General features: G+C 46.2%; 1 protein-coding gene across 4 annotated transcripts in view; it reads right to left on the reverse strand.

Moving 5' to 3' along the window:
* Positions 1-26,442, reverse strand: part of epha4l (eph receptor A4, like) — a 58,496-nt gene that overhangs the window by 13,284 nt on the left and 18,770 nt on the right. For 2 of the 4 annotated variants that reach the window (XM_030394726.1, XM_030394752.1), the window contains exons 4-11: positions 20,441-20,596; positions 13,153-13,488; positions 6,913-7,037; positions 6,637-6,796; positions 5,122-5,233; positions 2,588-2,646; positions 1,977-2,090; positions 1,224-1,409 (exon numbers count right to left, since the gene is read on the reverse strand). In XM_030394726.1, the coding sequence (XP_030250586.1) occupies positions 1,224-1,409; positions 1,977-2,090; positions 2,588-2,646; positions 5,122-5,233; positions 6,637-6,796; positions 6,913-7,037; positions 13,153-13,488; positions 20,441-20,596 (1,248 nt within the window). The remainder of the gene's footprint in view (positions 1-1,223; positions 1,410-1,976; positions 2,091-2,587; positions 2,647-5,121; positions 5,234-6,636; positions 6,797-6,912; positions 7,038-13,152; positions 13,489-20,440; positions 20,597-26,442) is intronic. The other 2 variants (XM_030394741.1, XM_030394734.1) reach the window with 2 other exon arrangements.

The following is a 26,442-nucleotide window of genomic DNA, read 5'->3' on the forward strand; positions in this document are numbered from 1 at the left end:
CACTCCGTCTCCGTGAGGTCTGAGAGGTCATTCCCCGCGCTGAGAGGTGTGAGAGGTGATAAGCAATTCTCTGTGCTGCTGTTCACTTTCAGCTCCGACTGGGCTAAGTGTGTTCGTGCATCTATCTGTGTGTGTGTGTACAGTGTCCAAAAAGCGAGAGAGACAGTGTTATCTAGCAGGGATAGGGCCAGGCTGTTGTGTCACGACACATTAAGGCACTTCATCCGTCTAACCCGAGCCGAGGCTGGCCATCAGCTATGGTAACACTCAGGCACACATGCATACAATCAAAGGTGCACAGACGCCCACATGTGCTGACAAGACATTCGCACATGCACACGCACAAACACACACACGCACACAAACACATGTAGCCTAACAAACAGCATTGGAGGGAGGTGTAAAAGGTAGACAGAAAAAAAGAGAGATGGAGAGGAGAGGGTGCCAAGGGCAGAGGGAGGGAGATCTGGCTGGTGTTTTGTGGCCATGCAGCAGCAGATAGAGGAGGGATAGGGTATCACTCCCTAACCCCAAACACATTTACAGCTGACACCATGATTAATGAGCCCGGTGCCGCGCTACAGGGCCTGTTTCTGGACCCATTAGACCCCCTCCCTACTGGCCAGCTACTTCTCACACCACCTCCCCCCCCCCCCCCCCCTCAACACTAGACCTCGTCCATCTGGACAAAGCCCACCTGGGGATACCCCGGATGGGATGTCCAAAAAAGGCACATGTGCACAAATGCAAGAACAGGTATCCTTGAACATACACGTGCATAAGTAGTTGTACGTTTTTTTAGATTCCGCAGCTATGCAAGCATGCAAGCACTGCTACACACAACTGCACACACACACCTTCAGCTAGTAGAGATTGGTTTGTCCCTGCACACACACATTTCCCCAATGTCACCCAAATACTGCAGACGTGGTTTGCAATGATTTATCATTACATTTTTTTAAGGGACACAGGGGACGGCAGAAATAAATGTCCTTTCCTTGTTATTATAATATAATAGTCATTGTGTGTAAATGGGTTTTTTGTGTGTGCGCGAGTTGAGTATTATTGCAGTTTCTTGTGGCAATTTCATCTCTCCAAAATAGTTGCATTATGCACTCTAATTATGTTACTTCCGTCATTCTGAAAAAGAAAAAAAAAAAAACATTTCTCAGCCTACACCTTCCTGTATGTAAAAAGCGAACAAAATTACGTGCTTGACCTACATTTGGTGACCACGCCCTCGAGGTGAATGATGTTGGGGTGGTCGAACTGGCCCATGATGCTGGCCTCGGACAGGAAGTCCCTCCTCTGCTTGTCGGTGTAGCCGGCCTTCAGCGTCTTGATGGCCACGCAGATCTCCCTCTTGCCGGGCATCTTCAGGCGGCCACTGCACACCTCGCCGAACTCCCCTGGAAAAAACACACGGCCGGGTTGAAAAATGTGGAGCAATGATACACAAGCACCCTGACACTAAACTGCACCGGCTATTAATCACATCTAAGATGAAGTAGGCGATGGTGTGTGTGTTTGTGTGCGTGCAGGTTAGAAGGGGTCCACTTCAAACATTGATCAGGGTCTTTAATCCCTCACTCCCCTCCTCCCCTCAGCCACCGGAGCAGAGAGTCGGGGGAAATGGATATTGATTCTTCCTCTTTATTATTTTGTCATTGGATGACTTTTCTCTGGCCGTGGACAACATATTTAGCCTCTCCTTATTTATTTTATTCTTTTACTTGTTGACCTATCTAGAAGCAGACCAAATGTTATTGTCCGAGTTGTCCAGAGTTTTTATTCTCAGGGAGTGTGCGTGAGTGCGGACACAAGCAAGAATCACCGAGAGAGAAGCAGAATATTTGAAATGAAATGAATACCAAATACACTATTATCCCATTAGGCTGATGCTTTTAGCCAAAGTATGTTACAATATGCCTCACTCCCAATGACACTGCACTCTGGGAAAATCAAAAGCTCCTCACCGATGCCAATAACTTTCTCGATCTTGATACAGGAGGCGTCGATCTCTTTGGCGAACTCACGGACAGCTTGGTTCGGGTCCTCGTAGGTAAAGGGGTCAACGTATATCCTCACTCCTGAAGAAAGAAGTTTGGAAAAGAAAGGGAGGAAGGGGGGGAGGGAAGGAAGGAAGGAAGCGAAAAAAAGAAATACGGGAGTGAAAGAGTGAAGGTTAATTCATTCTGGCAACTACACTCCATCTGTTCTTTATTTCCATCGTGCTGCAGGCTACACCGCCTTCCTCTGGAACCTCTACTCCTCCTCCTCCTTTCTTCTCTCCAGACCTTGCTTCTCTACCTTCCTTGCTTTTCATGTCGCTGTGGCCGACTCCGATGAAGACGGAGCTCGTTAGCGTGAAATTTTTGCGGGACGCAAATAAAAAATGCTGATGACTTGATAATGAGGTGTTTGGAGCATGAGGCTGCAAGTACATTAACTTCAAAACTGTTTTTTTTTTTCCGCTCCATTTTATGGGCTTCATTTGCGGTTTAGAGTGCACGCACATGAGCACACCTGACAGCGCTAATGTTGTTCAATTAAAGAGCACGTAGGCAGAGTGTCGTCTGTGAGTTACCTTGATGTAAGTGCTTCTCCTCGTCAGAGTCCTGCTTGGCCTTGCTGTACTTACTCCTTCTGGGGGCAAGAAAAGCAGGACGGTCAGTCACAGTGGCCGCAGCACACGTTTCAAATGTCAGGAAACGTGTCGGAAAAAAACACAGCTCACGTAAAAACAAAAAAAATTACTTTAATAGTAATTGGGCACAAGTGTCTCTTCAGATAAATGTAAATGTTAAGTCAAATCAAGACACCAAACCTACTTACATCCATTCAATTATGTGAAGTGGCGACACAGTCACTGATTACTGATGAGACACTGACATTCTTGTGGGCATAATTTTTTATTTTTTAATTTAATGCAGCTCTCTTGATGCCACTTTTAGATGTTTTAGTGGCAATTTTGTCTTTTTAGGTAACAGAGTAAAGCAGGGATGATATATTTTGGCAGGCGAACCCGGAAAGAATAGCTCGCAACTTTGAGACAAGACTCTGTTGTGTCATTTATCCTCTTATTTGCAACTGCATTTTTTTAAGACACGTAAACACGTGTTGTCGTAGAACAAACAGCAACATTTCTTAATGTTGCGGTAATCGCAGACCACGTTTCAGGCAATTAACTGGATCTCACTGACTTCGAAATGAGGGAACCGCAAGTGCAAAAATGCTGACTTTCTGGGTTTTAGAACCCATTCCTGCACTACTCTAGTGCTCTTAGTTTTGTTGTTAGCTTAGCATTAAGACTGGAAACAAGGGGAAACAGCTAGCCTGACTATGTTCAAACCTCCGAAGCTCACGACTTAAGATGCTATATCTCATCTATTTAAGTAAAAATCATAGTAGGCGAAAATCTTAGCTGCTCATTTAATATGAACTATATATAATCTATATGTTGGTTTAAAATAGCTTCTCTTTGACCAGCTTTATCACTAAAATGCTGTTTACATCGTGATGCACCAGTAATGATAATAATAGATCGATAGATAGATAGATAGATAGATAGATAGATAGACTTTATTGATCCCAAGCTGGGAAATGATGGCGACGGCAGCTGCAGCTACAGGCAGCCACCTGGAGCGGCGCCATCTTGCATTGGCAATAATCCTAAAATGTAATACATAAAAGCAAAATGAGTGCATTTACTTATGACAGTATTTTCTGTGATGACAATTATGTGCTTTTAAAGTAAACTGATCGCCTTTTACTTGCAATGGGGTACGTTTAAATGGTGGTATTACTACTTTAAGTCAAAAGTACCCTTCAGCACGGAGGGTTTCTGAAGGGCACCGAGCATACAGCAGCAAATCAATCCCAGAGAAGATGCACTTAAATCCCTCTGAATCCCCCAGGCAGCCTGACACCTGTGCTTATATTGATGTGTCGGGGTCAGTGGCGGAAATGACCAGATGTGCGAGACATTGTCCTCCTCTATGGTTGTGTAATGATGGTAAACGGCTACGTGATTACAGTCCCTCCCCACAATCACAGGATGGCCGCAGCGGCACAATGACAGTGGCCGTCACATGCATATAAAGAAGGCAGAGACAACCACCTGCTTGGCTCGGGAGAGAGGCAATCACATGGAAACGGGAGGACACAAACACACACACACACACACACACACAATCAACAGCCCCCTTCACTCCCCATCATCCTCAACACCAGGACACACATGCAAACAATGATTTGGCTTCCATATAAAAAGTGACACTCACACATAAAGGGATCAGCAAACGCCATTAAAAGGTAAACACACATGTAGCAATCAACACACAAACCATTTACATTCCCCGTCGCACAGTGCCGCCTCACATACGAAAACAACCCCGTTTTACATAAGGATATGCACACACATATACACCCCCAACATGCACGCACACATACGCTGGGGTGTGTGGTTAACACCCTGAGGTGAGGCAGCCCCATCTGCATGTAATCCCATCTGTGTGACGGTGCTTTGTCCTGCTCGCTGGTTAACACCCTGAGATTGGGTCACTGCAAATCCACCTGATGCCTCTCTCTCTGTCTGTCTCCCTCTGTATTCTATCTCCCACTTTTCATTGCCTGCTTATCTCATTGTCCACCCTCCTAGCTCTCTCCCTCCTTCCCTTTTTTTTCTCCTCTCTCTCTCTCTCTCCTTCTCTCTCTCTCTCATTTTCCTCGCGATGGTCAGCAAGGCGCAGCAGGAGAAAATAACCAGCGGCCGGGATTACAGCCACAAGCTGAGAGATAGAGGGAGGGGGATGCGAGAAACAGGGATGGATGCAGAGGACAGGGAGCGAGGGGTCGCTGATTGCATCTCTTCAGCTGTCGGAGCTGTCAATCACGTCTCCGGTGTGGCGAGTCATCACTCATCTGACGTGAGCCAGTTGCACTAGCTGTCTGGCTGAGTGTGTGTGTGTGTGTGTGTGTGTGTGTGTGTGTGTGTGTGTGTTTTCAAGTGACATCCATCTCCTGACAGCTACCTTTCCCGGTGCTAAGCAAGACATCCCATCATCTGGGAGAAAAGAGGGCGAGACAGAAAGCAGACGGGACAGCAGGGATGAAGCTCACCTTCGGCTGATGACGAAAGCGCTGATGAGGATGATGAGGAGGACCACACTGCCCACCACCGACACCAGTAACACTGTGGAGTTGGCCCCATCGCCAATGATGGGAGCTGGGACTGAGGGAAAAGGAAGGAAAGATGGGGGGAGAGCGGGGGAAAGAGGAGAGAGAGGGAGGAAGGTTGGACGGAGACAAAGAGCAAAGTCAATATCACTGTGCTCGATCGAGTCGCCGCACATGAAAGAGCCGGCGTACATTCTGTGTTTGTCACTGGCCCCCTCCCACTTCCTCCACGGGTCTCTCTCCCTATATGATCGTGAGACAATGACTGCTCATTAGAATGTGTGCTTGACCGTGTCATTATCATGCGCCGCTGTCCCCATCTGCATTACAAAGGGGACATCTGGGCACGCGGTCTATGTATGTAATCCTCAATGTCATAACCTCCCATAAACAGTTAACATCATACAGCATGCGTGATATTTACTGGATGTGTCGAGGAAAAGTTTAATGTTAAGCTCCAGTAAAGTTTGGTTGATTAAACATTGTTATTATATCGATGGATTCCAAAGTCTTTGTTTTGACTCTTCATTTGAATTAATTCCAACTCGTTGGAGTTCCTCCCAAAATGTAAATTCAGTCCCCATCTACTACTTTGTTTAGGAAAACGCTGCAACACTGTTTTGCTCTGAAGCTTGGGAAATGTTTTGTGAACTACAAAACTTTGCATTCAGCATGGGGGTGAGACGATGGTGACTGAATGTGTATTTACTTTTCCTTAAACATTCAGTCCCCCTCCCTCCTTTTACTTCCCTTTAACTGGCTTTAATGTTATTTCACACTGTCTGACACTATTTTATATATTTTGTATCAGCTTGTCCCAAATGTTTATGTTTTGTGTGCTTCACTGTATCAAACAACAATATCTCATAACTTTTGGACCCTCACTATGATTAAAAATTAACCTCTGTGGGTTCTAACAATCTTTGGCTGCCCTGCGTGACTTTGTAATGACCAATCCACTGTCGGGTCAGTGAGGTTTCAGAGGCTAATTTGAAATTTTGAGCAGAGTCCACCCACATAGGACAGCCTGTTACTGTTATTATCTTAGGGTTAGAGTCTGATAGAATCGATGAATACTGATGATTTGGCTCAAGTTAGATTTACTGAGGAAAAAAAAAAACCACCTTCCAACTACAAACATCAGAAAGTGTATCATTCTTCAAAAATCCAAACACAGTAGTTTGAACCCTGTCTGGCACTTCTACTGAGACTCATTGAATAATGGAAGCTACTCAAGTTGCCAGTCAGGTGCTGGAGCACAATATCATTTATCTTTTATAGACGACAGATATTTTGATTGATGACACTACAGTGAAAGAGAGACACTCATAAAAGATGCTATCATTGCAGGCTTCTGCACAAGTGAGTGTGATGGAGCTGCCATCGACGCCTCTCTGCCTCAGCAGTGCACTGATGTCATCAAGTAGAGTGGAAAAGAAGCGGCCTGGCCGAACTCACCGGAGTTGGTCATGAACTCAAATGGGCCGCTGAATTCCCCGTAACCGGCCGCCGTGCGGGCGCGCACATGGAACACGTAGGAGGTGAGAGGGGTGAGACCTTTGATGTCCGTGTTCCTTGATGAAGTTTTGATGATTCTGTAACTTCTCTCATTTTGGTCCTAAAGATAACAGAATTAAGAGACACATTAAGAGATATATCATATAATCTGTTCAAACATGTTGCTGTTTGGAGATTATTTCAATAACCAACTACATTTCCCATGGGACGCCTCACCTTCTCATAGTACTTCACTTCATACTCCAGGATGACCCCGTTGGCTCTGTCAGGCGGCTGCCAGGCCAGTGAGATGGTGTGTCTTGTGATATCCTTCGCCTGGATGGAAGACACTGGCGAGGGGGCTGGAGAGATGATCAAAAAGAGACGGAAAGAAGAAGAAAAACTATTTAGTCCACTGATTTCTCCCAGTCCTCCGTGTTGTATTCAGCCTTGGAGACACCGAGTCTCTTTTGTGTTGCTCTCCTAAATCCCCCACACTTTTCTCCTGCTGGGAAAGTCAAACAGTGTGCCAGGCCACAAGGCAATCACTTCCATTTGTCTCTGAACTTGGCTACCATTCAAAACTCTGAGGTGTTACAGAGCTGTATGGCCACACAGCTCAATTGCCAAAGCAAGAGTGTATGGCAATACGCTATTTCTGAACTAATGGTTGGCATCAATAAAACTGATCCAATTTCCCCTCAGCGTCTCAGCCACTTTTCCTACAAGCTGGCAAAAATAACGTTTAACTTCATTTTCTGCAGATACACAGGTCACCCTGGGAAAGCTTTCGCTCCAAAGTCCGCCTAGGAAAGCTCCAAATGAGCTCGACGCCTTTACTATTTTTTTGTCTTCAGGAGAGCAAATCAATTGGTTTTCATTAAAGCTCCGGTGAGCGATCTTATCTCGAGTCCTTTTGTGCTGCAGCTGATAATGAGGCCATATTTCAAGCAGCCGAGCTATCTGCGTTCAGACGCCTTTAACATGTGAAGGTTAAAGCACAGATAATGGCTTACACTCGTCCCCACCCTCCAGCGTGTCGCTGCTGCACAAATCAAACCTCTATCTTCGGGGAGTGTGACAATGCTAAAATTGGGTCATACACACTCTTGACGCTACAAAGAGGAACCCATAGGCGTAGGAGAGATAGTGTCGTAAACAGAGAAACACGCTTGTACAGACTGAGTTTTGAGCAGACCGGGAGATATATGGTGGAGCAGGTGGAGTTATACGCCGGGGAACAAAAGGTTTCGTGGATTAACACACGACTATATAAAAAGACCTACAAGACAAACATGCTCACACACCGGCACTTTGGGTGTTGTAGCATTATCCTCAACAACCAAACAACTTCACTCATCCACACGAAAAACATTTCCACTAATGCCCAGGTAGCGTTCCATTGTGGCGCCTGCTTGCACAAGGACCGAAACTTTGACCCTTGGCCCTCAATGATACTGTAACCTTACTCGTTCCAGACCATCTGCCTTTTAAAAAATTACAGTGGGATGATTAATGAGGGGTTCGCGGTCCACCGATTATGATTGGATTATCTATGACATTATATACATTCTCATCACTTTGACCAGGGGCTCCAGGGAGCCTAGCCTTCAAGCTAACGCTAACAAAACCTTGCTTTTAGCCAGGGATTGAGTTCAAACGGGCCAGGAATTCAAGCACCAGCCTCGGATTGAGTTTCAGCGGGGTGAAGAAGCGGCGGGATGAGGGGGGGGGGCGGAGGGTTTGCGACTGGTGGGGGTCGAGATGGAGAGGGATGAGATTGCAGACATCTCTTGGTAAACAGATTAACCCAAGGTTGTGTAATCCTGTTGGCCTAATGTGTTGCGTCTGCGTTAAACAATTAGATGGCGGCCATTTGTATCCCTCCGATCAATCTTACCCGGCAGCGAGAGCCAATTTGAAGGCCCTCCTGGGGCTGAGCGAGGACGCTCTGTCTTAGTAAGAAAACCCCTGAGGGGGTCACAGGCCTTCTTTCCCTCATGGTAATCCACACATCCATCTTTCCTCCAAAGATGACAGATATGGCAATTTAATCGTGTTTGCCTCCTCTTGTTGCATTTTTATTCTTCCCGCGACTAACGTGAGGATAAAGATGAGTGATTTTCCGAGCGGTCCCTTCTGAGGTTCCCTATGTGCGACGCCAAGGTTAAAACAGCTCAAACACAAAAAAGGTGATCCATCAAGGCCAAGTTTTATGATTTGTTAAGGATAAATTAGTGAGAGGAATGTTTCAAAGACAGGAAAATGTTCAATATTGGAAAACCACGCAAAGTGCACAGAGCTGATGCAAGACGAAACCCGACATATTTATCCCGAATGGAGGCGAGTTAAACCTGAGGCTGTGACTTGGGCAGACCGTGCTAGACAAGCTGGCACCTCTGTAGATGGATTTAAATATGTGGGGCAGATCTGTAATTTCTTACTATCTCCTGAACGCGTGGGTTAGAAACGCTGCTGGAATAATAAGTGTTAGATGCAATGAATATTCAGATCTCATTTCAGAATTGCGAACTCCAAAAAAAACTCTTTCACAGCCTGCAACACTTATACTTACACACACACACACAAACACACACACACACAGCAACACAAAGGGCCTCATTACACAAACAGAAAGATAGAAATTCACATAGAAAAGCACACCTAGTCCCATTATCTCACACAGACAGTAAAAAACTCAATCACACCAGCTATGCATGGTTTATAATGAGCGAAAACCTGGCACGGGCAAATAAGAGTTCTGGATTGAGTTTGGTTTTAAAAATCCCCCCCTCCTGAGACAATAGTGGCAGTTGTGCGTCAGTTTCTTGTAGACGCTTCGGAGGTTTTTTCTCTCTGCATGAAGGGAGCAAGTTTGTCTTTGCGACCTTGTTCATCGCAAACGCTTGCGCTGCGAAGAGCAGCTGTGGTCAGCTGGAGAATTTTGCGCGAATATGCGGTCGATTACAGTTCGACATTAAAAGAGACAGGGGCCGCGGTGCACATGTGGTTGCCAGATTAGAGCCTGGTTGCCAGATTGGAGTCACAAGATGTTGCCGCCGCCAAGGAAAAATAGCCGAGGAGGGAACAGTTTTTCAGGGTGTCAAGAAAATGGCTCCCGCTTACAAGATCTGCCCCCCCCTCCCTTCGCCTATGAAGCCTGCTTCCATCTCCCCGAACGCATTTCCACATGTACGTCTGTCCGATTTGCCAGAGATATGGAAACTCACACACATGTGCGCTGACAGACGTGCCCACACACACTCTCTCTCTCATGCACTAATTCACTTTTAGTCACTTAAGCCTGCCAAGTATTTTGTATCGAGACATAAACACCTCTCTCTCTCTGACTCTCTCTCTCCCTCTCTCTCACACTACACACACACACACACACACTCATGCACAAAGTGCTTGATCCCATAAAGGGGAAAAAAAAAACATCCATTTACAGCCAGGGGTCAGTTCAAAGCTTGGACAACCCCCCCCTCCTCCCTCCCCTCCCTTTCCTCATGCAGTCCGGGTGAAAGGGTTACACCCCGGCTGATTTATGACAGTGGAATTGTTCATGGTGAGACATGGGATCTGACCTCTTCATACACACTCAAAAATGCATGCTTTGGTCAGAGACGCATGCACACGCAATCAACAGCACCCATGGACTCATTGTTGACTTCCAGCATATTTCACCTTCATCCATTTTCCTCTCACAAAGAAAAAAAGAAAAACACAAGCACTCCTCCCTTCCAACCTGCCTACCTCACTCCTTCCTCGCTAGCCGAAATTTGAACTTTTATGGAAAGGCGGCGGCGGGGGTGTCTTTTCCACAGCACTTATAAATCCTAATAAATCTATCATAATAAATGTGTAATCCACGGTGTCTGGATGAGGGTAGGCGATACAGAGAGAGGGACAGCCACAGATGACTGGCTGGATTACCAGCGGCTGAAACCAGAGCTTCCAAAGCCCCTACCAAGCATTAGCAGGACGAAATCCAATCAGTCTGGAGCTATTCTCTTGAACACGCACATACACACACACACACACACGCACCGCAAATTAGAAGAGACGCGCACGCCCCGGAGACACATTGAGGGCATTGTTTGGGAGGCAAATGTTGATCATCCCCATCCACGAGCGCACAAACATTCTGCGTCGCACATTTTCTCACTTTTAGCCACGCATGCAGTCGGTTCTGCACATGTGCATACATACACACGCACGCCATAATAGAGCTTCCAGCTGCAAGCGTCATGTAACTAATCCCGGGGAACGGTTGTGAAACATGCACCAGTGACGAGCCAAAGGCAACATCATCTATATCTTACAACTTGAAGTCAGCAGATTAGCCTCGAGCAACCTCAGGGGGACAGCAATATGTGTGGGGGTGTGTGTGTGTGTGTTATCTGTCTTGGTATGAATCCACGTGTGAGAGCGCACACTTCGGAGTTTCTGGTGCAACTGCGCATCAGTGTGTCCAAGCTGACGCACTATTGCGAGCCCTCCGCCTGGACTCCGGGGTGTGCTCCATTACGGCTCCCACACATGCCTGTCTGGCAGGACTCGCGGCTCTCCCACAGGCAGCACATCCATTCATCTCCATCTTACTGACCCCAGCTGATAAATCAAGCCACGGTGCCCTTAAATTGCCAGTGCCGGCCCTATTCAAGACATTCGCCTTTCCCAGGGATGGAAATTAGTGATAAAAAAGACACAAAAAGGCACTTAGCTTGCCACCCAAGAGCAGAGTAGTAAAGAAGACCAGAGTAATGATCGGCTATAAGCGGAGGAGAGCAGGGAGGGATGAAGAGAAAGGGCCAGGGTCGTAAAAATCCATTTGCACAACAACCGGTTACAAAATGGCTAAATGACAAAACAACGGGAGGCTTTGAACGCACCCCCAGGCTAGAGGGCTCTTCTCCAGCTCTGAAGGAGAGGGCTGCATTCATGGGTGTGTTCTACTAGAATAATTACACACACATACACACACGATCCAGCAGCATTTGAAATGAAGCCTCCGCAGATCAATACAACTCATCTAATTCATTAGCTTGAGAGCTAAATATAGCCCTTTGCCCCTATCTTCAGCCTAGGCTTCTCGTGCCTAATTATGCAAAACTCAAGTGAAATATTGTGGAAAATGATTTCCCACTGCAGAGGATCCATCATCCTCCTCAGTAATCACCCAGCCTTCACCCAAATTATTTACAGCTTTAATAAACATGTTTTGACACGCAGATTGCTACCCAAAAAAGTACTTCAAGCGCTCAGTGCAACTTGTGCTCTGCATCAAACATAAGCCGCCACAGACAAGTAGCAAAGCTTCTCTACCACCATGCACTCCTTCCTTTAAGTTAGAAACTAACTTGGATTTGCAGTCAAACCGCTGGAGATCTCCCAAATTTAGTCAACTACATGGTGAGCATGATCATTTGATAAGCTCAGAGGCTCCAGAACTGCTACTGAATCTTTTCGTATTTACCAATAACAATTTTCAAAGGCAACCTTTAGCCAATCAAAATCACTAGGGATTGAGTAAGTACACATTATCTGTATCTATCTGTTCAGCCAACTCATCTGTATCCCTATCCATACTTGAAAAGGGTAACACTTGAACCCACACCTGCTAGTGGGTGGGCCTAACCAGAACTTCATTCAATTAAGACATGCGATATTTACATAAGTATGAGAACTTTTTACAAAACAAGTTTTAAATCCACCTTAGTCCCAGCCCCAGTTGACATTGCACAAACTATGTGATTGGCTTGCGGTGCATCCTGTTGCTTAACCAAAGCCGGTGTTTTCCATGGTAACAGCTTGTCCTCTCTCCTATAGCAATTGGTATATTGGTGGTGCATACCATTCATTCATGAAGATCTAGGTTATTGTTGTTGCTTAGCCTACATAGCTAACAAAGCTAAAACTCCCATCAGTCAGTCGGTCACAAAAGTACTAGTACTATTTGATATCTGTACCAGAGTACCATGTACTTGCTACAACCCATAAACACCTATTTCCTGTGGCCATGTCATGAAGGGGCAGTTAGCTTTTCCATCACTACAGCCATTCCTGGACTAGTATAAACATCCCAGAATAACCAAATCCATACATCTTGCAATGAAAACATGTGATTTGCACATTAGGCTCCATCATGACATGTTCAATATGACTGAGAAATATATTGGTAAGTCAATATATCGTCCCAATCAGTGTTGCCCACTTCCAGTCAGATTGACAAAACACTTATTTACTCTTGAACAAAATCAATGCTACACTTGTGGGATGCCTTAACCTCCTTTGATGTAACACCTCTTGTTAGCTGTCGGATTTCCACATAAAATATGATCCAACAAAAGCAGCACTTAACGATGTCCAGTATTGGTCCTGCCTGGCTGGCTGTCACAAAATCTGACTTCTGTTATCTGTTCATTTTCCCAACCTGAATCACCCACTCGCCATAACCCTCAGTGGTCTTCTTACCGGCCTGGTTGGTGGTGACGGTCACGGACACTGCCTGTTCCGGTCCGGGGCTTTGAGGCGAGACTCCATTCACTGCCCACACCTCGAAGGTGTAGTTGGTGTGGGCCTGCAGCTCGTTGATGGACACCCTGGTGCCCTTCAAGCTCAGCTGCTGGGGGCTGAAGTGGATGCCGTTGCCGCAGGGCTGACAGCGCCGACCGTCGGGCCCGCAGCGCTTGCACACCACATTGTACGTCAAGTCCTGGCGTCCTCCTGTGCTCCGGGGCGGGCTCCACTCCAGGTTTACAGAGGTCTCGTTGACATTGGAGATGAGGTGGATGGGCGCTGACGGAGGGCCTATGGATGAGGAAGAAAGGGGGAAGAGTTGATGTTATTACCAGTGGTGGTTAGGAGCCAAAGTACACAGTTACACTGACATTCATCGTGGTTACTACTGAACAATGGCGTAAGAAGAGGATTTCTATGAGCACACAAAACACTAAATCCAACAAATTGGTGATTTTAACATTTACAACACGCTTGCAAAAAGTCTCAACTGGGTCAGGTAATTGATTCTTTCTACACATAAACACATATAACAAAGATGTAAATGTGCGTGTGTAATTGACTGGGTAGTCCCTTTATTGGGAGCTGAGGCTTCTTGAATTCCCTTTTAATGTCCTGTCCATTACGGCGAGGGAGGATCCAATTTCACCTCAGTTAATTCAGCGCGTTAACTGAAATCCAATAGCCCGGCAGATTTCTTTCCCATTCATATGTCGAATCAGCTGGAGGTGGCCGGGCGCCCGAGCCTGCTGCTAACAGAGGGGCTTTATGGCACCCACTCAATAACTTTAGACAAAGTTTGCCTTGGACCTTGTTATTAAGTTCCTGCTTTGATGTAAGGCTGCCGTAGTTTTTTTTTTACCACGAGCAGCGGCTCCAGGGAAATGTGACACAAACTCTGCTGCTCATCAATCCCAATTTACATGTCGGCTCTATTGTAATTAATGTGTTTTTTTGCGTTGCTTTCAAACATAAGCGACGGTAATTGACTTAACTCTCCCGTTCTCTCTCTCTCTCTCTCTCTCTCTCCCCCTGCTTCTGTTGTCCCTGTCTCGCTCGCTCTCTCTCTGACTAATGAAGCGCACGCGAGCGGGCTGGGGGGATCGATGCAGGGTGAAATATGAAAGCTAGTCAGTCCGCAGACGAATCATTTCACAACGGAAATTAATTATCAGTGTTATTTTTGGAGGAGCAGCGTGGCAATGAGTGATTTCACAGAGACACAGAGAGCGGCGGAGGGGACAGTGTGTGTGGAGCGCGTGGCGCTCGCCGGAGGAGAAATAAGTGCGCTCTCGTGCGCGAGTGTGTCGCCGTATTAATGGAGACGTGGAAGTACAATTTCATCCGGGATGTACGCGTCCTCACGAGGCGGCCATAGTTTATGTGTAGCATTAGTCTGGCAGATAGTGTTGAATGAGCGAATGCGGAGGGGAGGAAGCTACGGCTGCGAGGAAGGAGATGAAGAGGGACAGAAGGGGAAGACAAACACCGTCTGTTCACGAGGAAGCAGAAAGCCACCGATTAGTATGGAGGGAGCAGGTCTGGATGGAGGGAGGGAGGGGATTTGAGGGAGGGCCAGAAATGGGTGTTGGCGGATGAGGAGGGGTATCTGTTGACTGAAAATGAACCTAAAGGGTCTGTAGCAGTGCAAGACGGAAAGGGTGAGATGAAAAGATGCACGGTACATTGTGTTAATATTAGCATCACCAGCCACAGACTTCGATGGAAACCTATTAATAAATTCTCATTAAAAACTATGATAAAGCACGCCTCCCCCCCCCTCTTCCTTTTCCCCGTTTTTCTCCTCCTCACCCACATTTGCTCCCTCGCTCTTTCACCTCATTCTCTCCGTTAGCTGCTCAGACAATGGGAACAAGTTACAGATGGGGTTTCTAAATTAAGGTGCCTACACCCAACCGTCATTATAATAGAGCCTTTGTCAGTGTGCTAGGTTCAACTAACCTCTGCTCCCTTTCAATGCCCAATAATGCGCAGTCTCAGATGCACTATAAAGTCATTAGCTGGCTGTTATCTTGACTCACGCCGTCATAAAGTTAACAGGACAAAGGCAATATTAATGTTACCAGGCAGTGTCTGAGATGCGTGTGCTATTGTTCTTCTGTTCTTGTCCTCACAAGGGTGAACATTTGAAAATGTCCTTCCAAATCCAGGAGATTTGTTATTTCTCACTTGCAGACATGAATAAAGGAGGTGTGGGCTAATAAAGTAAGACAATTGCAGTTTGGGAAATACACTTACTCACTCTCTCGCTAGGAATTAGACGAGAAGATCAATATAACGCCAGTGTTTGTATGCCAACTATGGCGCTGGAGCCAGGAGACGGTTAGCTTAGCTTAGTTTAGCGACTAAAAGGCATTTAACACAGAAAGATTTGTTCATTAGTGAGCTTTATAGGAGTTGGTAGGCAGAGTATCATCTACTTTTGACCGAGCCAGGCTAGCTCAATCCCCCCTTCTTCTAGCTTTTTATGCTAGGCTACGCTAATGTCGCCTGGCTCCAGCTTCAGTTAGCATACAGACAGTGGTGGAGGGTGGTACTTTAAAGGTAAGAGTAGCCTGTGTCCTTAAAATGTACAAAGAGTATGTGTGAGTATGTGTGTGTGTGTGTCATCACCTCAGGAAGATTATTTTTGTTTGTTTGTCGCTTTGGAAAGAGTTTCAACAGCACTATATAACTTTATGACTGTATAAAGTCTTAAATACATTCCAATACATGTCAGTGTGCCGTCGTCGTCGTCGTCCCCCCCCGCATTCCACACATACACACACACACACACATAAACTACCTTCGGCTGTACCTGTCGCTCTCCTAGAATGCACCAGTGGGAGCAAGGGAGCGTGGGAGAGCCGTCGGCTGTGACTGACACTCGGTAATTAATCCGGGGAGAGAGAGCGACGGGGGGGGGGGGGGGGGGGGAGACGGCAGCGCAACGCTCGCACAACCATTGTACAACGTTAGCTCAACATGGCCTTAAAATTCACGCTCCTTACGGGTGGAGTCCAGAGAGAGACTTTTACAAAGTTTCTCCTGCAGAAAGTTCCTGATTTCTTTTCGCCCTCTCCTTTTCCGTTCGTTTACGGCCTTGCAATTTGCTCCAAGCTTTATTTCTTTCTTTCCCAGCGCTCCCTTGCTTCCAATCCCCCCCCCCCCCCCCCCCTTAATCTGTCTTTCTCGCTTTTTTTCTCCACTCCCAATTCTTCATCCTAGCTCTCTGCATGGTCCCGCTCTTTCCTTTCCTTCCTCCCCCCTCTTATCCTCCTTTCATCCCTCTCTCCTGATGTCTCTTTCTATCAGTAATTGTGAGCCGAGTGTTGCGCAGGGCCGAGGTAGAGCGCAGGCTAAATTGGCCTTAACATCGACCCCGCCATTACCATCCGGCTGGGAATCATTCAATGCCCCCCTCGAGTCCTCCAGCGATCTGCGTTCATTCCTCGCTCCATCCCTCCCTCTTCCTCCACCACACCGCTAAGAAAACTGGGGAAAATCTGAGAAACACATCAAGGGCCAGCAGAAACCCCAAAATGGAGAACACCCCCTCCTTTTGACCTGAACGCAGTGGAGTAACCAGCTCCCACGGGTGTCTGTCCCTGGTCCTCATTACTGCCCTGCGGTCTTCGTGTGTGTATTTATACCCACCCACATGTATTCATGCGTATTTGCATTGAATGCATTTTGTTGCTAAACTATATGCTTATGAATAACTAAGCTAAGTAGGCTCTGTGAAAAATGATGTAGTGCCGTGGGTTGAAATAATAACTTAAATATCTGCCTGTCGATTGGGTGAAGTATAAATGTTGCAGGTATCAGAATGCTTGGCAATCTTGACACAAAAGAAGAAACATTTGAAAAAAGTACTTCAAAAAGTGATTTACAAAGATGTAAAGCAGCGGCGATACAAAAAAAACATAGAAAGAAACCGTTGGCCAGCCAGGAAACACAGACGAAAGGCAAGAAACATTCAAATAAAACACAAAAAAGTGCCTAAAAAAGGCTGTTACAGGACACAGAACTATTTAACTAATTAATCCTGCCAGTTTCCTCTGGCAGACCCAAATGAAAATCCGATCGTTCGCCTCCCAAAATGTGGGAGGCAAGCGATTCGATTGGCTCCGTTCTTTTCTAATCTAGAAAGCGAGTGTTTCGATTGAACGTATCACACGCGAAACGGCGTTCAAGAGAACAATTGCTGCAGAAGAGCAAAGTTGCAAGAATGGCGCTGACACAGAGTACAGCGGGAGAAGCAGGCCCTGCACACAGACTGACACACAATGACGGAATTACACAACATCCAGTTTTAATCATCATCTTGCATCGCTAGACTCCGAGCTAAGAGAGGGGAAAAGCGTTTTCAATTACCCATACACACTCACACACAAATACACACACACACACACACACACACACACACATACACCAATTACCAGAGATGCTGGCTCTTTCCCAGCCTGACCTTCAGCGAGGCAAACTGGGAAACGACTTTAAGAGATGGGTTTTTTTTTCCTTCATCTGCTCGGTTCGTGACTCTGACTCGGTTTTAAGGAGAAAGAGAGAGAGAGCGAAAACAAAATGTGGATGAGGAGTAATGTGTGAGTGACAGCTGTAATTACAGAGCTCTAACATGTGGGTGAGAAGTAAAAAAAAAAACTTGTACGAGGAAGGAAAACAGCAGACGACAGACAGGGTGAGAGTTCAGAGATCAAATGTTGACCGGCTGACGAGGCGGGGCAAAGGTCGCTGAGAGAGTCCAGCTAATGTTCAGTTCCTAACTGCAGAGTCAGGAGCGGAGCGGAGATGGCCGGGCAGGCTCCGGCAAAATGAGCCAAGTAATGAGCTTTGACAGCTGTTGCTCGCAGCAGCCATACCCAAATGCCATAGCGACTAACAGGACAATGGGGATGAGCGCAAAGCTCATTCATTAAAAAGAGTAACTCGATATATTAGTGATCTGACAAAATAGCGAGACTGGAGGCGTGTGACCAAGTAGTAACGCTCATTTAAATCCTTACTTTAAATCTCCAGTGTCACAAAAAAATGATTGGATTGATTTATAAACGTTAAAACACTAGAAAGCATGTGTTCTGCTGCTGCTTTCTTGGAAATCGATTTGTAAGGCTCTTGGTCGTATAAACTTGTGAATTAAACACAGATGAAAACTGTATTAAAGAATTATCATTTTTGATAATAAGAAAATAATACAGTTTGTGGCACAGTTGCACGAAAAATCGCTGTGAAAATGATTTGAACACCTGTGTGATTATCTTTTTTCAATTCTGCGCATTCAGAGCAAAAATGGAGTAATAATGAAAATGATCAACCCTATTTAGTGGCTCTGAAGGCCATGACCATTGCTGACATGCCTGAGAACAACATCTTGTTGCAGCGCTGCAACTTATCTTAATTAATAATTAACACAAATGTCTCAATTAATTGATTAATGGTTTGGTCCATAAAACAGCAGAGAAGTGGATCAGCACTTCAAGGTGATATCATCAAATGTCTTACTTACATAAAGATAAATTGACTTGATTTAATGTACGGCAAGCCACAGCAGCAAAGTCTTGAAAGCCAGAACCGTTAAGTATTTGGCATCACTGCTTGAAATGATCATTCAAATCACTGAACTGATAAATGAATCAACTTACTGTTACTGCTCTACAATGGTGCTGTTGGACATATTTTCAAATGACCAAATACTCACTTACATACATTAGATATTATTACATACTTTGATACATTCTATTTGCAGTTTATGTGACATGAGACCGATGAGTTCTTGTGACTGAGGTTACAATACTTTTTCCACTTGCAAACTTTTGTTTTAGCGTTGAGAAAACACATGGAAAAGCAAAACTATCTCACCATCTGCACTCAGCAACAGAAAGATACCCACAAAGCAGCAATCAAGGACACTGCAGATTACCATCTTGTTCCAGTTCAACATTCGCTTTCACTCCCGATCACAAAAACATGACACAATAGAGCATGTTTGTGATCTTGCACAGATACCGTACGGCGGGGGAACAATTAGAGGGCCGTCCAGAGTCGTTGCTGCTCATACAGTGAAGTGTTTAAGGAGAGGCCGGGCTGCTCATCTGATTAAATAAACTGCTCTGCTGAGTGATGAATCCACAGGAACTTGACAGATCATTTGGGCCCAAATGCGAGCCAACTATGAGCTCAGCAACTTAACAGATGTTTTGGTTCTTAAAATTGCTTTATGACACACACTCAGTCATACACAAACGTCTGTCAAATGCCGGCATGGATGCTGTTATTTTCCCGGGGAAATTAGAGTGCAGGGATTTAAGTGTAACGTGGGTTTGTTCTGTCTTTTGTGTGTATTTCTACCGGTATGAACTCCCAGCGCCATGACTCAGAGAAAGAATGAGGTCTAAAACAGGAAGAGGTGTCATTAGGCAGCAGGATTGTTAACACTATTTGTTATCACAGTCATGGTAAGTCGGAGAAAGGGGGGATAGGAAGATCCAGTGCGGCAGCAGTTGACTCATACAGCTGGATGGAGCAAAGTAGAGAATGAGAAATAAAAACTGAACTTTCTTCCGCTCAACGCATTCCTGTCTTTTCTTTCTCCTTGGCACCTTACCCCCTTTTTCTCTATCACAACATCTTATTCATTCTCCGCAGACATCGGCAGCTTTCCATTTGCCCTTGTTTTTTCCACCTTTTTTCGCCGCCTCCCCGCGTCTCCGCGAACATTTTATCTCTATTTGTCTTTTTTTCTCCGGCGCGCTCGCCACCCCCTCCTCCCCCCCTCGCTGTTTTCCAATCTCTCTGTGGAAGACTGAATCGGGGATGCGGCGGTTTATACCCTCATTAGTTCTCTGTCACCATGACTGATCACTAAGTACCACCTGGAATCAAAAGACACCTATTAAACCAGCCGCCGCCTGCTTTATGTGTGTGCAGAGAGACTGTCTCTGTGTGTGTGTGTGTGTGTGTGAGGGAGTGATTCAGGTTGACATTGCATGAGAGAGAGAATCGTGACCATGTTTAGGCGAAACCAATCACTCTGTTTATGTGCTACGTGTGTTGTCGTTTTTTTCCCCCACAGCCACAAGCAGCGTGCTTAGCAACATATCTTAAGCTGTTGACAAATCACTGCAAATCGCAGCCCGCCATGGCCTACTGCTCAATCATAACAGCATATTACGTATTCCTATGCATCGAATGTACTGTATGCATTACAGGTGGGTGTACTTACGGGTGCAGGGCATGGACGCTGGGTCAGTCTCAGAGCGGAAGTATCCCTTGTCGCAGACGCAGGAGGTGGATCCCTCCCTGACGGAGTAGCTGTGTAGCGGACACTTGGAACAGGAGCCGTCGGTGGCCAGAGCGCGGTAGTAACCAATCTTACAGGCTGAAAAGATAGCAGAGACACAGAGGGGGGTTGGTTTAGTTATATGTGACATCAACAGGCAATATCAGCTGTACTGTTATAGCATGAAATACGAGTATATCACCTCAAGCACCTCTGAACTAGAGACAAACGTCCTGGAGACAAGGCTGGGTGTACATGCTGGCAACTCTATAATCAGGCAAATCAGTCCCTCTTGATAAACGCTAACATCAGCATACTAGCTTGGCTCACAAAGGCAATGCTGATGTTTAGCAGCTGTACTCTTTATAGATGTAAAGGTCCCATAATAAGCTTATTTTTTAGCCTCAAAGATGTAACGGTCATCTCTAACCTGCCTCAACAGGCACTGAAAAAACCTCACCTTCTGTAGCATGGGACCTTTAACCTTTTTAATTTGAAGATTTAGCATGCCAGCAGTGCTAGCTACCAGAAGTACGGCTATAACTGATGGGAATGTCATTACTTTTGCAAGTATTTTGTTATGAACAGAAATAGTTGACAGTTAAAACGTTGATGGTGGTGCAGGAGGAAAACTTAAGGGGCTCACCAAATATATTAAAATTCATACTGTGGACCACAGGAATGTCTGTACCAGATTTCCTAGAAATCCACCAAATAGTTGTCAGGACACACAGTCAAAACTGAAAATGTCAACCCCAAGCCGTGACCAGACGTCACCAAATCCAACCAACCAAAACTTTGGTGCCAAGTTGATATACTTCATTAGATAAGTCAAACTTGGACAGATCTGCTAAATGAAAAGTCATTCCATCACCAAAGTCAACATGATGCATCCTCCGAGGACCATGAAAACTCAAAATAACACGGCACTCCATCAAATAACTGCATATTTCAGTCAGTCGAGAGTGGATGACTGAGCAACACGCTGACGTTGCCATCTCTAATAAAAAAAAGAGTTGGAAGCGACATTAAGAATGAATATCACAGACGAAGTGGATTCAGGAGGCTGTCTGAGGTTTTGGCAATATGGTGATGTCGCCGTATCATTCCACTCGACATCAAATAATTGTTTTCCAATGTAGGAGAAGAAGAGAACTCTGTGATCGTGCCCATTTCCCCCTAATCAGCGACAAGAAAACAATGTCGCTCCCGGAGGCTTCTGCCTCTCTCCCCAACCCTCCCTCCCTCCCTTTGTCTTCATCTTCCATCTTCCAACTCTTTCTCCCCTTTCTCCTTTCTCACGAAGCTGCATTCTATTATCAAAAACAACAGGAGCAAAGGGTGCTATATTTCCTCTGACAAAACGACAAGCTCAAATAACTACCTCTTGTCTTTCTCGCAAATTTAAAGCTATGCTCTGTTGGCATGATTTGGAGCCACAATGAAACCGGAGCCGTTGGCATTTCAGACCATTTAACAAACAAATGCCACCACACTTGGCACACCAGGTGCTCTGTCACTCTCACCAGACTGTTTTCACTCTGTGGGGCCGAACACATACACACACCTACACACACACACACACACACACACCTACACACACACCTCAATCCGAAATGGTAACCTAAGTGACACTTTTCCTACTTTTGGCGACACAGTGCTCGCCTTTCCTTTGAGTGACAGTTTGATTGGAGGGCTCGTGTTTCAAGGAGTTTCTCCCTCATCTATCCGTTTCTATAATGGCCGGGGAAGCCTAGCGGAGTTATATTTCACCCCGTGAGCGCTGAACCAGAAGAGGAGGACAAAAGAACAATTCTCTGAGAGGTGCAGCGCAGACAGTCGCGACACCGATTGGACCAAATAACCTGTCAATCAGTGAGGCTGCAGTGTGCTTGGCAGTGGGCGGCGAATGGCATTGGGGCCGGAGGGTCGGTGGTAGAGTGGGCGGTGTGTGTGTGTGTGTGTGTGAGAATGTGTGTGTCTGTCTTGTTATGATGAAAAAAGACCCACTGGAGACAGAAGGGTAAATTCATACCCGATTTATCAGATAATTACACACTTAAAGTCTGAGGGGGAAAGAGACTCCCCCACTCCCCCGCACACACACATAGAGTCCTCGCTGTACGCAACCCAGATCTAAAAGTGCATTTGAAAGGCATTATTTCAATACCACACTCATAAATACATCAGGGGACCATACATACAAAAGAACAGTCACATAAACAAACTCCCACATGTGTTCACCACACTAGAAATCAAATCAGTGCCTATCCACATACACCGCAGCGAGGAGGAAGGCCGTCCTCCAACAAAAACACACATTCCACCGACCACTCGGCATGCTCACACATACGCACAGAGGAGGAAATCCACAAACCCCCTAAAAATGGCTGGGAAAACCCTCTCCTCGAGTCGCAATAAAGTGAGGCTCTTTGCCCCGCAGCCGCTCTTCTCTCGCAGCTAGATTAGCGTAGCACGCCGTTAACCGAGGCCAGGCTAGCTGCTACCTGCTGAGCCATTCTTTGCACAGTTCCCACTCAGTCAATCAGGGCTAAGTCCCTGCCGCTTCACTCGCTAACGCTAAGCTAAGGGCCCCTTTGATTGTAGCCCGCAGGGGTGCGTGAAGCCTCCGTTTCTTTTCTTCAGGGAAGAGGCGAGATTAGTCGGGAGGCGCTTTTTGTTATCTCTCTATCTTTGAAGCAATCTTTCAATGCCCAGGCTCATCAGCGGGGACAGAGCGACACTGGGACTGAGCGGCTATTGTTTAAGAGGGTGCGACGGCTCCAGGTGACAAAACACAAAGTTGCTGTTAGGGTTTGTACATGTGCGCTGACCGGGAAAAGTGTCCGGAGTTGAGAGCAGGGTCAACCCGCTGTTTGTGACCATGCCCCCTTGCTAAAAGCTGGAGAGAGAGTTAATTGAGTCCTATGCTTCACAGCCTTCGGGCCTGAGCCTCTTTAAAGAGACACAGTGTAAGAGGCTACCTCAAACTGTGCACGGTTGATGAGTTTTTCGCCCATCAATTATTAAGCTGTCCCAGACTGACCCCAGAGCCCCCCCCTCGCCCCACCCCAAACAGGCTGTCCCAGAATCCTTTGCTCAACTCCAAATGCCTGCCTGCCATAGACATGCTCTGGCATCTCAATCTGAGGTTGGATACTTAAAATAAAATCCGTTTGAAAACGTGATGTCAACATATGAGGGCTTGTTTATAGCAGCTACTGCCCCGCAGAAAGGAACACTCGGGGGGGGGGAAGAGAAGTCGATATCCGAGTTAAACTGGGGAATTTGCTTCCTATTAGGAGCGAGAACGTGTGTGTGTGTGTGTGTGTGTGTGTCTAAAGGAAGAGACCACAGTAGTGGGTGGTCCAAGAGACCGTGGCTTCAGAGAGGAATCTCCCCTAAGACTTGCTGGATTTATCACTGTCCTCGCCAGCCATGGCAAACCCACACACAGACGCAAATACAGACACACATGAACACACATGTATTTAGTTTTTTATGGGCTCCTGAGCTGAGAAGCCCTCATCATATCCTCTCATACGGCTCTCAAAAGTCTAACCCGATTTTTCCACACCATCTTTTTCAACGCTGTCTCTTTCTTCACCCCGTCGCTCTCTAGCTCTCCTATATATATTTTTTTTTTCTCACTCCCATTCACCCTCTATCTCTCTCTCCCACTCTCCTAGGCTTTCTCTCGGCAGGCCTCCTTTCAGACAGAGAGGGGTTTGTCAGGTGCCAAATCCCTGAGCTGAGAGATCAAAGGCAGACAAAGAGACTGGTGACTTACTGTTCTATTCTGGAAAGGCAAAAAATGGAATCCCTCATAGACCGGGACATCGCATTCTTCCCCCCTTTTCTCCCCCGGCAGCTCTTTCACTCATTCAATCCTCCTCTCTGGCTTTAGTCTTTTTTTCCCTTTTGTCAGTCTTTCCCCCCGCCCCGTCCCCATCCCTGTTGTCTCTAAGCTGAAGCACGTTTGGAGGAAAGGGGGCAACGAGGGTGGAGGGAGAGGGGCTGTGGGAGTTAATGAGTAGTTTTGTCCGTGTGGCGGGGATTCTGCTGGCTGAATTGGTTGCACGGCGCGAGGGGAGGGGAAAACGGGCACCTCTGTCCAAGACAAAACCGGTCGACGCAGCCATCTGCAAAAAAAATAGGAGCGCACAAAAGCTAATGATACAATGATAGCTACCCACACGCGAGCCAGCTGAAACCCGGATAAGTTTTCCTCTGAGTGGCAACAACCTACACACCAAGCTTTTTGAGCAAGCCACGGATGCTCCCTACACCGCGGCCAAATAAAACCACATCTACCCACACACCCACCCACTGCAGCCCACCTTGAGTAACCCGCAAGCAAAGCCTGATAGGCAAGCTATTCTACAGCCTACACAACAAAGTATCCAATGCACTGGGGACTGAAAGCATGAGAGCAAACTTGCGCTACAATAGCCATCCAAAAGCCCCAGGAATATAACACCCAGCACATGGCTCACAATAAGCGGGCCTGCCCAGGCAGAACAATTGCCTCTCTTATAATCAAAAAAGAGAATTAAGTTCAAACTCAAGCATTTTCCCTCCCTTTCACGGCGGCGCTTTATCTTCTTTGGGTGATGAAAACTCGGTCACTCTTTTTAAGTCACAACAGACAGTGAGCGCTCTTCAGAGGAGCAGTCAGAGGCGTCTTCACAAAGCTGCTCTTTCAAAAAACCAAGCGATCAGCTTTCAAGACCTGAGGGCAAGGAAAGGCTCTCCTTCTCCTGCACCTTGAGGAGCCAGCGATCTCTATTCAACCTGCCTTTCTGGCATATCGTCCGCCTTTGTGTCTCCTCTATCTCTTTTCTTTTTCTTTTTTTTTTTTTTCTCCCTGTAGAAAGCAGTCTGTTGCTCAGGTGAGACTCCAGCTAGAAGGATTACTATTCCAAGTGTGTTTTCATGTACCTCGGAGCGGGATTAAAAAAAAAACAAACTCTCAAAGTCTGGATGTATATCGTGTTCCCACTCAGATACGCATACAGATAATAAAAGACCATCAGCATCAATACACCTGAGCCACAGGCATATTAGCAGGGATAACTAGCTGCTGACCGTTAGCATCTGTCACTGGAACAGCAGGAGAGTGGAGCAGGTTAACTCATTAATTCCGTCACTGGGGGTTATTAATTACCTCCGGCCCTGACGCCAACATGCAGCCACACGGCCAGCGGAACCCATCAGTATGATGGATGAGGGACACACGGCTACCGAAACTGATCACCATGATTGATGACACACGCTCGTCGCACATCTTGACCTTGACCTACAGGGGAAAGGTCCCATACTAGTGGTACCATCCCTTGAAAATGCAAAACCAAAAAGTCAGGGGCGGTGACATCTGGGTTGACACCCTTACTGGTGTTAATGAAGGCTAAGAACAAAAGCCAGCGAGGCTAACGACGTTAATAACACACAAGTCAACCTCGCTGACAATCACTGCAGCTTTGCTAACGGTGGCCAGTGCCAGGGGGTGCAAGAGTTGCCAGCAGTTTGTCTGTCAGGGCCGGATGATTTATAACTGTATTTTCAGCAGCACCAATCCATCACACGAGAGCCACCCACGACACTGCCCTAATTAAAATGTCTGTACCTGACACATAGGAGCACCAGCCAAAGGAGCAGACAAGCAAAACACATAGTAAAAATGAAAATTACAACCAAAGCAGAGCCCGATAGCAAAGAATGGTAACATTCAGTAGGATCTGAAACCAATCAAAATACTTTGGGGCAACAAACATGTCTTTTTTGCTAATTTCTTGTCATTTTGATCCAAATTTACACCAGAGTGCTGCCTGAAACATGCAAGTTTACAGCATTTTCTGTGTTTAGATCTGATTTTTTTTTTCCATCTATGTCATCACTGTGTATAAAACCTTTCTCAAACTATTAACAGCAAATATCAATGTTTC

This window comes from Sparus aurata, chromosome 2, assembly GCF_900880675.1.
Source record: "Sparus aurata chromosome 2, fSpaAur1.1, whole genome shotgun sequence".
NCBI classification, from domain to species: domain Eukaryota; kingdom Metazoa; phylum Chordata; class Actinopteri; order Spariformes; family Sparidae; genus Sparus; species Sparus aurata.